The 15,069-nt window shown below is 39.5% G+C and overlaps 1 protein-coding gene and 1 pseudogene across 3 annotated transcripts in view; both read left to right on the top strand.

Moving 5' to 3' along the window:
- Nucleotides 1–15,069, top strand: part of SMG1 (SMG1 nonsense mediated mRNA decay associated PI3K related kinase) — a 119,862-nt gene that overhangs the window by 44,329 nt on the left and 60,464 nt on the right. For all 3 annotated transcript variants that reach the window (XM_063623105.1, XM_055253810.2, XM_063623106.1), the window contains 10 exons: nt 555–652; nt 2,386–2,559; nt 4,994–5,218; nt 7,760–7,861; nt 8,585–8,854; nt 12,947–13,077; nt 13,232–13,393; nt 14,088–14,206; nt 14,682–14,769; nt 14,859–14,960. In XM_063623105.1, the coding sequence (XP_063479175.1) occupies nt 555–652; nt 2,386–2,559; nt 4,994–5,218; nt 7,760–7,861; nt 8,585–8,854; nt 12,947–13,077; nt 13,232–13,393; nt 14,088–14,206; nt 14,682–14,769; nt 14,859–14,960 (1,471 nt within the window). The remainder of the gene's footprint in view (nt 1–554; nt 653–2,385; nt 2,560–4,993; nt 5,219–7,759; nt 7,862–8,584; nt 8,855–12,946; nt 13,078–13,231; nt 13,394–14,087; nt 14,207–14,681; nt 14,770–14,858; nt 14,961–15,069) is intronic.
- LOC134733502 (putative uncharacterized protein encoded by LINC00269) lies at nt 8,863–12,940 on the top strand (annotated as a pseudogene).

The raw sequence follows: 15,069 nt of genomic DNA, 5'->3' as shown, positions 1-15,069 counted from the left end.
AGAATTGTCATAAATGAGAAATGGTTTTGTTTCCCATTTTTTTGGAGTTAAGTGAATGACCGGCTTGGCTCATTTGCACATTTCAGCTTGTTTCAAGTGTCATAGTTTCTCCTAACTTAATTGGTGTGATAAACTTTTGAAAATAGGATATTCAGGTGATAGTGATCTGTTTCATTTTCACTGAGAAGATGAGTATACACCTTTAATGGTTAGATGTGGCCCTGGGATTAGCCAGGCCAATGGTAGATTGTGGCATTTTAGTCTTAAGTCATGTGTACTGACAATATAGATATGAAATTTACTGAAAAAGTAAGTAAATAACATTTACATGTTAATTTCTGCAGAAATTAAAGAGGTATTAATTAAAGAGGTATTGGTTCATCGTGATCAGCATGTTTAACAGTCTTAATTTTATGATCTATAGGACATGTTTTAGGGTATGCTGCTTGAAAACCAGATACCTCTTAAAACAAGGCTCTTATACTTTTTTAATTTGGATTTTTTGGTGTTTTTTTTCCCCCCTACCCTTTCACAATTTCTTATACGATTCCAAGGGTGGTTGCAGAGTTTGGAGCCATTTTGGGTAGCTGATCTTGCATTTTCTACCACTCTTCTTGGTCAGTTTCTAGAAGACATGGAAGCATATGCTGAGGTGAGTATATAGAAAGCTGTTTCTTAAAATTTTGGTTAAGAAAAAAATCTTAAATTGTGCTAGACTTATTTTAAAATAGCTCAGACCTCCTGACATATTTAAGCAGAAATTGCAAGCCCATTGCAATATTTTAAACTTTTTTTTGAGACAGAGTCCTGCTCTGTCACCCAGGCTGGAGTGCAATGGCACGATCTCGGCTCACTGCAACCTCCACCTCCTGGGTTCAAATGATTCTTCTGCCTCAGCCTCCCGAGTAGCTGGGGTTACAGGTGCCCACCACCACGCCCAGCTAATTTTTGTATTTTTAGTAGAGATGGGGTTTCACCATGTTGGCCAGGCTGGTCTCAAACTCCTGACGTCAGGTGATCCACCCGCCTCGGCCTCCCAAAGTGCTGGGATTATAGGCGTGAGCCCCCACACCCAGTCAATATTTTAAGCATTTATTTCAGATGTGTTTAAGTTACCAGGAGAATTACTGGAGAGACTAAAAGAAATGTTGCAAGCTTTGTATTTCGCAAAGCTTTACGTACTCTTGGTAGCTGGTATTTTTCTAAAGACATTTTTTGTTATTTATTTTTATTGTTTGTTCCCAGTCTTCAGAGTCTTAAAGCAAATTGATGTTGTGTTATAAAAAAAAACACAAAACACCAAAAGCCCCTAAAGATTTTCCTCTTACATACGTACAGGAGATCTTGAATCGTACTTTGGAGGACAAGCCTTGGCTTCAGCCAGCTTTCGTGGCTGTACGAATATAGTGTAGGAGCTTTAAGAGTGCTGCTGAAGCCTCTGTTACTGGTACTTGGCTTTTCTGGCCCCACTGTCGTGGCTTAACTCTGTGCCATCTCTTATCTGAATCTGCTTGTGTTTCTCCCCTATTCAGATCAACCAATCAAGGCTCCCATAAAGATTTTAGCCTCATCTTGTTTTTTTCATCTTTGCTGCTTGTAGTCATCAGGAATTCAGTACCTTTAGCTGTACTGATGTGTTTACTCTTTCCTAGAAAAGCAAGGAAATGTTTTGCTTCTGTGTTTTTTTTCCTTTGTCCCCACACCCAGAACATCTTTTTTCACAGCCCATGTTTAAAGCTGATCTACCTCTCATAAGCCACACATTCTAGTTTGTAGAGATGCTTCCCCTTGTTATCCTTAAGATCTCATTCTCTTCTGTTATTTTGGTTCTTAATTTTAGGTAGATGTATACATTGGTTCTAGTATCCCAGTTTTTGCGAATCTTGTCCTTTTCATATATCGTACTTCCTCAGTTACACATCTGTAGACCAGGTCTTATAACCTCCCTTTGCTCTTCATATGCATGCTCTTGGTTTGGAGGACTTACTGTTGAGCTGAGTGGCTCAGAGAATACCTAGAATGAGATTTTTAGCCAAAAACTAATTTCAGGAGTGGCAAAAGCTTCCGCCTTCATTTATACCTACATATAACTAGAGCATATGTGCTAGAATTGATTTTTCCCCAACAGCTTTCTGAGTTGATATAAGAGATTATTTCCTTAATTTATTGTCTATTGGGTTTAATGTTGGCTTTTTGAAATAATTTGGTAAAACCCATTTTTATATTTAGAGTCATGAATATTCTCATGGGCCACAGTTCTCTTTCTAAAAGCCTAAAAATCTATTCTAAAATGAATTGACTGAAATATTTTAGAGTTTTTTTTTTTTTTTTTTTTTTTTTTAAACAATGTACTACTTATTAAGAATGCTGTGAATTCACATCTAGGACCTCAGCCATGTGGCCTCTGGGGAATCAGTGGATGAAGATGTCCCTCCTCCATCAGTGTCGTTACCAAAGCTGGCTGCGCTTCTCCGGGTATTTAGTACTGTGGTGAGGAGCATTGGGGAACGCTTCAGCCCGATTCGGGGTCCTCCAATTACTGAGGCATATGTAACAGATGTAAGTGCTTTTGGGCATTTCACGTGTCATTCAAAAATAAAATTGTTTTACATTGTAAATGCTTCTCTTTACCTGGTGAACTGTTATTAATCATTTATTTAGTATGTATGTATATATGTATATATTGTCTGACTGCTTTCTTAAATAACCAGAAAAGTAAGGAATCCTGTTATATCTCATCCTCCTTTCATCCAACTCCCCTACCCTCCCATGACAAAAGGCCACTCTGAATTTTTAAATCTCATTCTTTCGTTTTTAAATAATATTTATTATAATTTTACTTTTAAATTATTGGGTTTCCTTTTAGTTTTTCAACATACTACGAATAGCACACTATAGGAAAAGCCTCAGAAAGTAATCTTCTCTGAGCATAAGATGGAACTCATATGAAAACTTACATGCCTTTATATTCTTTGATAGCCTGATATCAAAGAACATAAACAAATTAAAAATGAGGTAGCTAGATTGCCACACTTCAGCAGCCTCAAACATTAGCTGCACTGTATGTAGCACATCCAATGAGGGTTCAGTGGAAAAGACACAAGAAATGAACCCCAGGCATTGTACTCTGCTTTGAATAAGGAGAAAGAAGCATGTGTGATACAGTCATAAAAGACTTAATCTAACTGATGAAAATTTTACTGTTAGGATAAAACTTGCTTTTAGGATCAGATACTTTTCGCTGAACATGTTGCTAGATAAAATAGGATATTGATTATATAGGTATATAAAATTTTTAGTAAGTTGTGTATTTGAGCAGAAATGTCAGAACTTAAAGATAAATGAAACCAGCATATTGGTATTTTTAACCAATATGGTTTCAAAATGGTTTAATATCTTTGCTTCATTTTTAATGTCTAAAAGGTGGTTGAAGCCTGTACAGAGTTGAAATAAAAAGCCATTAATTCAGACATTAAATAAAAGGGACATAATTTATAGGATAGGTGTATATTGATTTATGGGGATCTTTTAGGCCTTTGAGAATGGTAGAATGATGTTTGTTTTTTTTTTTTTTTTTTTTTTTTTTGGGAGCTAGAGCCTCACTCTGTCACCCAGGTTGGAGTGTAGTGGTGCAGTCATAGCTCACTGTAGTCTTGGACTCTTGGGCCCATGTGAACCTCCCACCTCACTCAGCCCTACAAGCGAGTGTCACCATACCCAGCTTTTTTTTTCTTTTTAAAGTGAGGTGGTGCCATCACGACTCAGCGCAGCCTCTATCTCTTGGGCTCAAGTGATCCTCCCACCATAGCTCCTGCTAATTTTTTATTTTTGTAGAGATGGAGTCTCAGTGTTTCCCAAGCTGGTCTTGAACTTTTGGCCTCAAGCAGTCTTCCCACCTCAGCCTCCCAAAGTGTTGGGATTATAGACATGAGCCACTGTGCATGGCCAAGAATCCTTCCCCCTCTGCCCCCATTTTATTTATTTATTTATTTGTTTTTTTTAGAGACATGATCTCTGTTGTCCAGGCTGGAGTGCAGTGGCACGATCTTGGCTCACTGCAGCCTTGACCTCCCAGGCTTAAGTGATCCTCCCACCTCAGCCTCTCAAGTAGTTGGGACTACTGGTGCGAGCCACCACGCCCAACTAATTTAAAAACAAATTTGGTAGAGATGAGGTGTTGTTATGTTGACATGGGTGGTCTCAAACTCCTGGACTCAAGAGAACCTTCCAGCTAATCCTCTCAAAGTGCTAGGATGATAGATGTGAGTCACTGTGCCCAACCTCCAAGGATACTTTTAATGAAAACTATGGGTAGACTAAATAAAATCCTGTATGTATTGGTTGTTAAATATTATAGAAATATTTTTTAACCTTTGCTCTGTTTTCTCCCCTATTTTATTAGAAATTTAGTACACAATTATTGGCCATTATAGTTAAGTGGGGGATTTTGTTTGTGTGTGTATTGGAAATAGTATGATTTTTGAAGATATTATGTGGTAAGCATGAGAGTGCTTATCTTTCAAAAGAGACCATCAGTAGATAGAAACTTTAATAAGCTTAAAGTGACTTGTATGTTTAGTTTTAAAAGACTGATTCCCAAAAGCCTTAGAGCTAGCTTGGTGTAGTATGTGTGGGCAGGCTATTCCCGTGCTGTCAATACCATTACTGTCGTGGTGTATTTCATGATAAAGATTCTGAGCTTCAGCCATTTAGTGACATTGGGAGAAATGAAGTTGGGTATATGGGAAATAGAGGATGGCACATTCCATTTCCTGTCATAATAGCACTTTAGGATTTTTTAGCCAAGATCATATTTACATACTGTACTAAAGATATCAGTATTATTCAACTACTGAGAACTAGAATATTAAGAGACTGCTGGCAAGGCAAGCAGTTAATTTTCAGTTGAAATTGTATTAAATAAAAAGTATTTTCTTGCTTTGTGGAAGCATGTGAATTTTTTTAAAAAGCTGCTTGTTTTCCCCATTTACAGGTTCTGTACAGAGTAATGAGATGTGTGACGGCTGCAAACCAGGTGTTTTTTTCTGAGGCTGTGTTGACAGCTGCTAATGAGTGTGTTGGTGTTTTGCTCGGCAGCTTGGATCCTAGCATGACTATACATTGTGACATGGTCATTACATATGGATTAGACCAACTGGAGAATTGCCAGACTTGTGGTACCGATTATATCATCTCAGTCTTGAATTTACTCACGCTGGTATGTGAATTATTCTTTTCCTTTTTAATGTGTTGGTTTATTCAGGCCCTTAAATCGATATGTAAGAAATTAAGGGCTTTGTCTGGGCATGGTGGCTCCTGCTTGTAATCCCAGCACTTTGGGAGGCCAAAGCAGAAGGATTGCTTGCATCCAGGAATTCTGGCACAGCTTGGGCAATGTAGTGAGACCCCATCTGTACAAAAAGTCAAAAATTAGCTTGGTGTAGTGGTGTGCACCTGTAGTCCTAGCTACTCGGGAGGCTGAGGGAGGAAGATTGATTAAGCCCAGGAACTTGAGTTGAAGTGAGCTCTGATTGTGCCACTGCACTGAGCCAAGGTAAAAGGCCCTGTCTCCAAAAAAGAAAAAAAATAAGGGTTTTGCTTTATTATATTATTTTTTAGAGTACATTCATCAGTCTTATAATCTATGCTTTCATTTTAGTGTCTATTTACTTTTATTTTTAATGCAGTTTTTTTTTGAGACAGGTTCTCTGTTGCACAGGATGAAGTGCAGTGGCATGATTTTGGCTCACTACAGCCTTGCCCTCTTGGGTTCAGGTGATCCTCCCACCTCAGCCCCCCAGGTAGCTAGGACTACAGGCGTGCACCACCACACCTGGCTAATTTTTTGTATTATTTTGTAGAGATGGAATTTTGCTGTGTTGCCCAGGCTGGTCTTGAACTCTTAGGCTCAAGCAATCCACCTGCCTTGGCCTCCCAAAGTACTGGGATTATAGGCGTGAGCTACTCTGCCAGACCTCTATTTTTAGTGGTTGATAGCTAGTCTCGGTGTAGCTTTACTCGTTTTTTTTGAGGAAACATTGCTCTATGCACCAGATTCTTTCTTTTTTTCTTTTCTTTTTTTTTTGTCACAGGATCTTGCTGTATTCCCCTGGTTGGAGTGCAGCGGTTCAGTCAGAGCTCACTGCAGCCTCAAACTCCTGGGCTCAAGTGATCCTCCCACTCAGCCTCCCGACTATCTGGGACTACAGATGCATGCCACCATGCCTGGCTAACCTTTGTAATTTTTGGAGAGAAGGGGTCTCACTACGTTGTCTAGGCTGGCCTCAAGATTCTTGGTCTCAAGTAATCCTCCTGCCTTGCCCTCCCAAAGTGCTGGGATTACAGGTGTGAGCAATCATGCCTGGCCTCCTTTAATTTCTTTCTTTCTTTTTTTTTTTTGAGATGGAGTTTCGCTCTTTTGCCCAGGCTGGAGTGCAGTGGCGCAATTGTATTTTTAGTAGAGACGGGGTTTCACCATGTTAGCCAGGATGGTCTCGATCTCCTGATCTCGTGATCTGCCTGCCTTGGCCTCCCAAAGTGCTGGGATTACAGGTGTGAGCCACCGCGCCCGGCCGGCCTCCTTTAATTTCTTAGCCATAAATATCCTCCCCCCACTTTTATTATGGACATTCTGAAGCACATAAAAATAGGGAGCATGGTATAATAAATTTGTACATGCTTAACACAGCTTCTATAATTAGAAACAAATGGCCCATCTGGTTTCATCTAGGCCTCTTTGCTATCCTTTCATCTCCAACTGGATTATTTTTTTTTTTTTTTTTTTTGAGACGGAGTCTCGCTCTGTCGCCCAGGCTGGAGTGCAGTGGCGCGATCTCGGCTCACTGCAAGCTCCGCCTCCCGGGTTCACGCCATTCTCCTGCCTCAGCCTCTCCAAGTAGCTGGGACTACAGGCGCCCGCCACCACGCCCGGCTAATTTTCTGTATTTTTAGTAGAGACGGGGTTTCACTGTGGTCTCGATCTCCTGACCTCGTGATCCACCCGCCTCGGCCTCCCAAAGTGCTGGGATTACAAGCGTGAGCCACCGCGCCCGGCCTCCAACTGGATTATTTTAAAGCAAATTCTAGATGACATCCTGCTGAGCATTTCTGCCAGAATTACACCTCTTTTTGCTAATGTGAAAAAATGCCCATGATAACTGTAAAATACGTGTGTCCTATTTAGGTGTCTAAACACTTTAATGTCACAGTATTAGGCCTTAAAATATAGCTTAGATATATTTTTCTAAATTAAAAGACTTTATTTTTTAGATACACAGAAAATTGAGCAGAAAGCAATGAGTTCCCATATACCTTCTTCATCCCAACAGTTTCCCCTCATTAACATATTGTGTTAGTGTGGTACATTTATTACAAAGAAGCGAATATTGATATATTATTAACTAATTTTATAGTTTACTTTGTGTTATGTATTCTATGGACTTTAACATGTGTAATGACATGTATCCCCTATTACCACTATCATACAGGATAGTTTCACTTCCCTAAAAATCTTTTATGTTCTACCCACTCCTTCCTTGTTCCCTCTCCCCACTCCTCCCTCCGTCCATCTTAAGCCCATGGCAACCCCTGATCTTTTTACTGTCTCCATCGTTTTGCCTTTTCCAGAATGCCATGTAGTTGGAGTCATAGTATGTAGCCTTTTCAATTGGCTTCTTTCACTTAACAGTGTGCATTTAAGGTTTCTCCATGTCTTTTTGTGATTTGAGAAGCTCATTTTAAAAAAATTTTATTCTTTTAGATTGTTGAACAGATAAATACAAAACTGCCATCATCATTTGTAGAAAAACTGTTTATACCATCATCTAAACTACTATTCTTGCGTTATCATAAAGAAAAAGAGGTAAGTAATACATTGATAATGAATTTTGACAACTTGAGTCACTGAAGAGTTGGACCTAATGTTGCTTACCAGGCTGTATAAGTGAAATTTAGTGAAATGTGAAATGTTTAATTTAGAATATAGTGATTGTATTTGTTCTTTTAAATTTCTATTTCTTGATAATCATACTGAATACTTTCATGAATGATGTGCCAGATGCTCTTTTCAGACTATGCATCTTTTGCTGTTACTAAATTTATTAAATTTTCATAAGGGTAAAACAAGTTGACACATTTATAAAGTTATAAATTAAGAAGTACTGTATATTTTGTAAACAAAAATGACTGGCTTTTCAACCACCCCCTAGTCAAATCCACCACAGACTTTCCTGGCAGATTTAAGAAACCCAGTCTTAAACTACTGTTTGCATATGTCTTTTGATGTTGATTATTTAAAAAAAAAAAAAAAAAAACCGGCCATTTCAGAAATTTCATATTGACAGTTTTCATTTATAGTACTCTTTATTTGTGATAAAACTTTATAGATTTGAGATAGCGTACTGATCTGTGTCAATTTTCTGATTGATTTTTAAGAAATTAAAATATTGAGTATTATGGACAGTGAATTGATCAATGTTAAATTTATTTGTATCATCAGCACTAATACAGGTAGTGATTTATTTTCCATATAATTTTAGAAGGTTTATTTTCCATTTATCGCTTCCTTGAATTTTTTGTTTTTCAGGTTGTTGCTGTAGCCCATGCTGTTTATCAAGCAGTGCTCAGCTTGAAGAATATTCCTGTTTTGGAGACTGCCTATAAGTTAATATTGGGAGAAATGACTTGTGCCCTAAACAACCTCCTATACAGCCTGCAACTTCCTGAGGCCTGTTCTGAAATAAAACATGAGGCTTTTAAGAATCATGTGTTCAATGTAGACAATGCAAAATTTGTAGTTATATTTGACCTCAGTGCCCTGACTACAATTGGAAATGCCAAAAACTCACTAATAGGGGTGAGTCTTTAATTGTAATGACTTTGTTTTATCCACAGTTAAGCCTTTTCTCATTACATATTTATGTATTTCACTGTCATGTCAACATGTCTGCAGAATCACTGTGTGTAACAAACAGCCATATTTAAGACATGCCTGGATAAATAAAATTGTTAGGAATGTTTTCTTGCCGTTATATTTAACTTTTCTTCTTTTTCCTTGACAAATCTTGATAAGTTTTTTTATATTAGTTTTATTTTCTAGAAATGTCTTATGAATTTCTCCTATTTGCTCTAGCATGCTTATAGAAAATGTCAATGTTTCTTACAGCTCAAATTTGTATAGTTGTTTTAAAATGCAGTCTCTTTCTTCTTCCCCTGATACTTTTTTCTTTCTGTCTACTGAAGTTAGGTCTTATATTTTGGCTGTCTCTTTTCCCTAGGAACATTCATACAGGTTGAATATTCCTTATCTGAAATACTTGGGACTGGAAGTGTTTTAGATTTCGGATTTTGGAATACTTTTTTTTTTTTCGGAGATGGAGTTTCACTCTTGTTGCCCAGGCTAGAGTGCAATGTCGCAATCTTGGCTCGCTGCAACCTCAGCCTCCCGGGTACAAATGATTCTCTTGTTTCAGCCTCCCAAGAAGCTCGGATTACAGGCATGTGCCACCACGCCTGGCTGATTTTTTTGTATTTAGTGGAGATGGGTTTTCACCACGTTAGCCAGGCTGGTTGTGAACTCCTGACTTCAGGTGGTCCACCTGCCTTGGCCTCCCAAAATGCTGGGATTACAGGTTGGCACCACCATGCCCAGCCGGATTTTGGAATATTTTCATAACACTTAAACTGGTGAGCATCCCTAATCTGAAAATTCTAAATCTAAAATGCTCCCAAATTTGAAACTTTTTGAGCACCAGTATGATGCCCCAAGTGGAAAATCCCACACCTGACCTCATGTGATGAGTCCAAACGGTTGTATGTACAAAATTATTTAAAATATTGCATAAAATGACCTTCAGGCTATGAATAGAAGGTGTCTATGAAACATAAATGAATTTCGTGTTTAGACTTGGGTCCCATCCCCCACATATTTTATATATATGCAAGTATTCTCAAATCCAAAAACATACAAAGTCTGAAACACTTCTGGTCCCAAGCATTTTGAATAAGGGATACTCAACCTGTAGTCTTTCTTTAAGGGGGAAAAAAAAGGCTTTTTTTTTTTTTTTTTGAGACAGAGTCATGCTGTTGTCGCCTGGGCTGGAGTGCAGTGGTGCAATCTCGGCTCACTGCAACCTCTGCCTCCCAGGTTCCAGCAATTCTCCTGCCTCGGCCTCCCTAGTAGCTGAGATTACAGACGCCTGCCACTACGATGGGCTAATTTTTGTATTTTTAGTAGACACAGGGTTTCACCATGTTGGCCAGGCTGGTCTCAAACTCCTGTTGGTTCTTTTTTTTTTTTTTTTTTTTTTTTTTTGGGACAGAGTCTCACTCTGTTGCCCAGGCTGAAGTGCAGTGGCGCGATCTCAGCTCACTGCAAGCTTCGCCTCCTGGGTTCATGCCCTTCTCCTGCCTCAGCCTCCTGAGTAGCTGGGACTACAGGCGTCTGCCACCACGCCCGGGTAATTTTTTGTATTTTTAGTAGAGACGGGGTTTCACCGTGTTAGCCAGGTGGTCTTGAAGTCCTGACCTCGTGATCCACCCGGCTCGGCCTCCCAAAGTGCTGGGATTACAGGCGTGAGCCACCGCGCCCGGCTAGCTGGTCTCAAACTCCTGACCTCAGGTGATCCACCCGCCTCAGCCTCCCAAAGTGCTGGAATTACAGGCATGAGCCACCGCGCCCAGCCTGTTTTCTTTCTTTGTTTTTTTTTTTTTTTTTTGAGACGGAGTCTCGCTCTGTCGCCCAGGCTGGAGTGCAGTGGCGCAATCTCGGCTCACTGCAAGCTCCGCCTCCCGGGTTCACGCCATTCTCCTGCCTCAGCCTCTCTGAGTAGCTGGGACTACAGGCGTCTGCCACCATGCCCGGCTAATTTTTTGTATTTTTAGTACAGACAGGGTTACACCGTGGTCTCGATCTCCTGACCTCGTGATCCGCCCGCCTCGGCCTCCCATATTGCTGGTATTACAAGCGTGAGCCATCGTGCCCGGCCCTGTTTTCTTTTCTTTTCTTTTTTTTTTTTTTTTTTTAAGTAATTCGATGTGGCCCTGCTCTTGATTTGTATTTATTGTTTATGGTTTGTGTATTTCTTCTTCCTATTGGACCACACAGAGTTGAAAAACATTATTTTTAATAGAAAGTAATAGGTGTAGTCTGGGCATGGTTGCTCACACCTGTAAACCCAGCACTCTGGGAGGCCAAGTTGGGCTGATGACTTGTGGTCAGGAGTTTGAGACCAGCCTGGCCAACATGGTGAAACCTCGCCTCTACTAAAAATAGAAAAATTAGCCAGGGGTGGTGGTGCATACCTGTAATCCTAGCTACTTTGGAGGCTGAGGTAGGAGAATTGCTTGAACCCAGGAAGTGGAGGTTGCAGTGAGTTGAGATCACACCACCGCACTCCAGCCTGGGCAACAGAACCAGACTCTGTCTCAAAAGGAAAAAAAAAGAGAAAGAAAGTAGTGGACATAATTAGGGAATAAAGTCTTTAGGAGGAAAAAGGTAAAATTTGATGTTTGCGCTTGCATGTGCTCCATGTTGTTTGATTGGTTTGCCTCGTATAATTCCATAGCTGCTTTGCTTATTGCCAGTTACAGCTTATGTTTGAAGTCACAATAAACTCTTCTTCAAACATGAAAGTTTGATTTTTGAGGAATTCACATTATTTACAGATTCAAAGATGTTTATGTCCTGTATTCTAGAAATAAGGACAAAGTGGGTGGGGATGGGGCAGTCAGGTGGAATGTCTTGGCAGTGTAAAGGAAAAAGATGGATGGAAAAGGTGTAGAGTGGCAGGGTGTACCTTTGTTTCCTTATTGAACAGGGCACCTTGCCATTTGCAGTTATATGAAAAATTGAGGAAATACAGTCTGCTTCCACAAAAAGCACATACAAAGGGCTTTGTTTAGACCAGAGATCAGCAAACTATGGTCCATGGGCGAAATACAGCCCAGCACCTGTTTTTTGTTATTTTAAATGTATAATTCACTGATTTTTAGTATATTCGCAGAAGTGTACAACCATCACAACACTGGCGCCTGTTTTTGTAAAGAAAGTTCTTGTTGGGCTGGGCGCAGTGGCTCATGCCTGTAATCCCTCAGGAGACCAAGGCGGGCAGATCACCTCAGCTCAGGAGTTCAAGACCAGCCTGGCCAACATGGTGAAACCCTGTCTCTACTAAAAAAATACAAAAGTTAGCAGGGCGTGGTGATGGGCGCCTATAATCCCAGCTACTTGGGAGAGTGAGGCAGGGAGAATTGCTTGAACCCTGGAGGTGGAGGTTTCAGTGAGCCAAGATCGCACCATTGCACTCCAGCTTGGGCAACAGAGTGAGAGACTCCGACTCAAAAAAGAAAGTTTTCTTGGAACACAGGTACTCTCATTCCTGTGTTTTGTATGTGGCTGGTGTTTTGTTTTGTTTTGAGAGAGAGAGTCTTAACTTTGTCATCTAGGCTGGAGTGCAGTGGTATGATCTTGGGTCACTGCAACCTCTGCCTCCCAGGTTCAAGCAATTCTCCTGCCTCAGCCTCCCAAGTAGCTGGGATTACAAGTGTGCACCACCATGCCCAGTTAATTTTTGTAATTTTAGTAGAGATGGGCTCCCGCTGTGTTGCCCAGGCTGGTTTCAAACTCCTGGGCTCAAGTGATCTGCCCACCTTAGCCTCCCAAAGTGCTAGGATTACAGGTGCGAGCCACAACACCTGACCTGTGGCTGTTTTCTTACTGCAGCGATGGATGAAGAGTTGCTGCATTGCACAGAGATGCTATATTGCATGCAAAGGCTTTACTGACTTCACAAAAAAGTGTTTGTCCGAGGTTTAGTGTACTAGATCCCTTCCAGTCTGTAATTTTACTTTAAAAATGTCCAAATACCCCTATTTTGAAGGATAAACTCTGTATGCTTGTGCTTATTTTGGAGAAGCCATAAACTTACTTTGTTTTGTACATGATCAGATGTGGGCGCTATCTCCAACTGTCTTTGCACTTCTGAGTAAGAATCTGATGATTGTGCACAGTGACCTGGCTGTTCACTTCCCTGCCATTCAGTATGCTGTGCTCTACACATTGTATTCTCATTGTACCAGGTACTGTATTTACAAATTTTTCTTAAGAAAAGAACCCCACAAAACATTTTATTTTTTTAATGGATAGATTTTAAAGATGTATGTTGATTTAACTTTGGACTTGCTTGCTTTCTTTGATTAAAGATGAAAAGATAATCTATGCTTTGTCTTTCAGGCATGATCACTTTATCTCTAGTAGCCTCAGTTCTTCCTCTCCTTCTTTGTTTGATGGAGCTGTGATTAGCACTGTAACTACGGCTACAAAGAAACATTTCTCAATTATATTAAATCTTCTGGGAATATTACTTAAGAAAGATAACCTTAACCAGGACACGAGGTAACAGATATTATATAGTATTAACCATTCCTAACTTTATTAATTTGCCTTTATAATTTGAGAATAAGAAATGTGGATTACAAAAAAATTTTTAAAAATGTGGATTATAGAAGTGAGATAGAGCAGCTTCTTTATTGTCAAACAGCTTATAATTTGGTTTTATTATTTAATCTAGGCTTTCTTATTCTTTCTGAAAAGAAATACATGAAAAATCTCAATCCCCCACCCCCAGTGTTTCATAGAATAATATATATATAGATTTTTAATATTCTTTGCTTTTTTTTTTTGAGACAGAGTTTTGCTCACTGCAACCTCTGCCTCCCAGGTCCAAGCAATTCTCCTGCCCCAGCCTCCCAAGTAGCCATGATTACAGGTCCCCGCCACCACACCCAGCTAATTTTTGTATTTTTAGTAGAGATGGTGTTTCACCATGTTGTTGGCCAGGCTGGTCTTGTACTCCTGACCTCAGGTGAGCCACCACACCCGGCCTCTTTGCTATGATCATGCTGCGTTGGGAGGTTTTCTTAAAAGGTACACAACAATTTTGACAGCAATTTCTATAGTTTCATTTTTTATTTTTATTTTTTATTGTTTGAGATGTTTGAAAAACCAAGAGAAAACCAATGTAAGACTAGGCTTTTAAAGTTTTTTTTTTTTTTTTAATGTACAGTCAACTGTATATTTTGTGTTTCAGGAAACTGTTAATGACTTGGGCTTTGGAAGTAGCTGTTTTAATGAAGAAGTCCGAAACATATGCACCTTTATTCTCTCTTCCGTCTTTCCATAAATTTTGCAAAGGCCTTTTAGCCAACAGTAAGACTCTGTTTTTTTTTTTTTTCGATTTTGCTTATCAATCCTTAAAAGGGTCTTTGGTAATGGGAGATGGTCATCAGTCGAGCTCTTTTCCTGACCTGAAGATGTGTAATCCTCATTTTAATGACAGATACACAGTCTTGACTTTTTTTCATTCTTAGTATTAGAAAAATGTTTTTGAAGTGATTGTCACATTTTTAAGCTTACGTGCATGTTTATAGTTTGCATATACTTTTACATTTTCTCTCAGAAAAAGTTTTGTGTGATGACAAGTCAGTTACATTACGTGGGTTTTGTTGAATGTATCATTTTTCCAAATGTGACAGTCAGTGAGGATTCTGGACAAGAACAGTGCCTAGTCTATAGTAGGCACTCACTCTTTGTTGAATGAATGAATGGATTCAGATAATTATGACAAACTGGGATATAATTTCTTTTGGCCAGTTGAAAGTAACTGTCTTTTAATGTTTAATAGCTCTCGTTGAAGATGTGAATATCTGTCTGCAGGCATGCAGCAGTCTACATGCTCTGTCCTCTTCCCTGCCAGATGATCTTTTACAGAGGTATGAAATTAATATCATGTCTTTTGACACTAACCCCAATAACCTGGAAATGTTAACACACCTGCTTTGTCTATTTCGTTCTTTCATAGATGTGTTGATGTTTGCCGTGTTCAACTAGTGCACAGTGGAACTCGTATTCGACAAGCATTTGGAAAACTGTTGAAATCAATTCCTTTAGATGTTGTCCTAAGGTATAACAGTTGTTTTGGAGCAAAGACATTCTGTTATATTTACAGCCTCTTGTGGTTGTCTACTTTAGGAGACGACAAATCACCTATTAGAGCATTAATGACATCTTTT

The sequence above is a fragment of the Symphalangus syndactylus genome, chromosome 18, assembly GCF_028878055.3.
Source record: "Symphalangus syndactylus isolate Jambi chromosome 18, NHGRI_mSymSyn1-v2.1_pri, whole genome shotgun sequence".
NCBI lineage: Eukaryota > Metazoa > Chordata > Mammalia > Primates > Hylobatidae > Symphalangus > Symphalangus syndactylus.
This window is presented reverse-complemented; position numbering and strand designations above follow the sequence as displayed.